Source organism: Athene cunicularia (assembly GCF_003259725.1).
Source record: "Athene cunicularia isolate RWA chromosome 26 unlocalized genomic scaffold, athCun1 chr26_part1, whole genome shotgun sequence".
Lineage (NCBI taxonomy): Eukaryota > Metazoa > Chordata > Aves > Strigiformes > Strigidae > Athene > Athene cunicularia.
This window is the reverse complement of record NW_020799136.1, coordinates 3,257,420-3,259,750: the sequence shown is the minus strand read 5'-3', so window position 1 is coordinate 3,259,750 and position 2,331 is coordinate 3,257,420. Positions and strand designations below refer to the sequence as shown.

The following is a 2,331-nucleotide window of genomic DNA, read 5'->3' as shown; positions in this document are numbered from 1 at the left end:
GGCCCGGCAGTGCCCGGGCTGCCCCCCCGAGGGGCTCCCAGCACCTGCCCTGTGCCGGCCCAGCTCTGACCCTGCAGGGACTCGGGGCTGGTGAAACAGGGACAGGGAGGGGCTCAGGGGACCCGGGGCCTTACGTAAAGGGTTTGTGGTGACCCTGCAGCTGCAGGGGGGAGATGACTGCGCTTCATTAGAAGTGAAGTTGGAAAATCAGCAACATCTGGTGCCTGATGCTAGGACACTTCCCTGGCACGCGAGGAGAGTCTCCAGTTGTCCTCTCAGATTAAGGGATTTTGCTCTTTGCTCCCAGTTTTGTGCATGCGGAACAGGCTGGCCCTGGCGGGCTCAGAGGTCCCTTGCTGCAGCGGGCGCCTGCCCAAACCCCCAGCCCAGCCCACGGAGCAGTCTGCACTCTGGCCAGCCCTGCACGGACACCCCACCCTCGGGAAGTGTCTTTTGGGGTGACTCTGGGGCAACGTGGAGCTCGCGGCTCTGGCAGCCCGGCCCCAGCGCCCCGCACCCCCCCAAGCAGGTGGCTGCAGCTCGCTGCATGGTATTTATTCATTATATCACAGAGAAGAAAATCTCATTAAATTAGTCCAGGTTTCTGAAGGGTGGTCCCAGGCAGGGACACTTGGTGCGGGTGGGTGAAGGGTGGCCGGGGCGGGGGTCCAGCATTTCATCATTTCACAGTGATGGGAGATGGGGCAGAGACGCCGTCCCGCGCCGGCGCTGGCCGTGCCCCGAGGGGGCCCCTCAGACCTCCAGCTTCTTCTTCATCTCCATGCGGTAGATGATCTGGTAGCCGTCGTCCCAGGCGTAGATCTGCCTCTCCCGGGGGCTGTACTTCATGCTGGAGTGGGAGCCATAGCGCTTGGGGAAGTAGACGAGGGAGGCGTCCTCGGGGGCCAGCGTGCCGCTGACGTCGAAGACGCACTGCACGCGGGCGCGGCTGGGCAGGCGGGTGTTGTAGACCACGTGCAGCGCCCCGCACACCACGAAGGCGCCCTCGGCGTTCTCTCGCGGGCACGGCGTGTCCCACATCTGCTCGATGTCCAGAGAGGTGGGGTCCAGCTTGGCCAACTGGATGTTCTTCTCATCCTCCTTGGTGGCGTAGATGGCCCAGAGCCCCTCCTCATCCGCCGCCACCTCGATGTAGGTGAAGGGGGAGAGCCCGAAGACGGGGATCTGCTCCTCGGCCGGGAACACCGAGCTGTCCACCACCGTCTTGTTGGCCAGGTTGAACTTGATCACCTGGAAGGGGCCCTGCTGGCGGATGTAGTAGAGGTGCCCGTCGTAGACGAGGTGCCCAGTGCCCACCCAGGGGTAGGGCAGCTTGATGCGGGCAGCCTTGCGGGTGGCAGAGAAGAGGGTGAACTCCCGCATGCGGGGGAAGACGTACACCGTGTCATTGGCAGTGCCGTCGAAGACGTAGATCTTCTCGGAGTTCCCGGCCGCATCCTTGGTCCAGAGCCCCGAGGTGCTGCCGAAACGTTTCAGGATCTTCATGGCTCTGACGCTGGCGATGGTGTCGCTGCAGTCTGCAAGAGCGGGGCGGCCGTGAAAACCTGGAAGCCACCCTGCCCAGTCCCCCCCTGCGCCAGTCACCCGTGTCCCCTGCGCCCCACCCCAGCCCTCAGGAGCTGCCCGGCAAAGGCTGCAGAGGCTGCGGTGCTGTCCTGTCCCCGGTGACATCGAGAAGTTCCCTTGTGTCCCCGTGCCATGGGCAGGGGAGGCCACCCTGTCCCCAGCCCTGCCCCAGGGGCTTTGGAGAAGCCCAAGAGTCTGGCCTGGGGCTTGGATGTGGCTCCCAGGCAGCTCTGGGGTGCAGGATTTTGTGCCAGAGACACCCAAGAGATGCCCTGTGGGGATGTTGTGCCGTGGCACATGGGCGGGGAGGCTTGGGCCTGGGTGGGCTGGGGAGGCCCAGGGTAACCCCGCACGCGGGGGGTCAGGGCAGCCCCTCACCTGTCAGCTTGGTGTATTTCTCATTCTTCCTCTGCTTGGCTGTGGCCACCTGCTTCTCCATCAGCGTTTCATCCACCTCCACGCAGGGCGGTGCGGGGTTCTGCGTCTCCAGGTAGTCCACCTCACGCTCCAGCCGGTCCACGCGCACCGCTGCGCTTTCTGCCTCCGACCTCATCGCCTCCCGCTCCTTCTCCGCCGTCTCAAGCATCCCCAGCACCTGGTTCTTGAAGTCCCGCAGCTCGGTGGAGTAGCGGCTGCTCTGGTCGTGCCACTGCGAGATCCTCTCCTGGGGCAGCCAAGGGGACGTTGAGGTCCCGGCACTTCGCGGCCGCCGTCCCGCGGCCTGTGCGCGGCTGTGGGGGCCCC

At 65.1% G+C, this 2,331-nt stretch overlaps 1 protein-coding gene across 1 annotated transcript in view; it reads right to left on the bottom strand.

Moving 5' to 3' along the window:
* Positions 1-540: 540 nt before the first annotated feature.
* Positions 541-2,331, bottom strand: part of OLFML3 (olfactomedin like 3) — a 2,103-nt gene continuing 312 nt past the window's right edge. Inside the window, exons 2-3 of the mRNA XM_026864118.1 lie at positions 1,966-2,318; positions 541-1,538 (exon numbers count right to left, since the gene is read on the bottom strand). Of these exons, the coding sequence (XP_026719919.1) occupies positions 754-1,538; positions 1,966-2,318 (1,138 nt within the window). The 3' untranslated portion in view covers positions 541-753. The remainder of the gene's footprint in view (positions 1,539-1,965; positions 2,319-2,331) is intronic.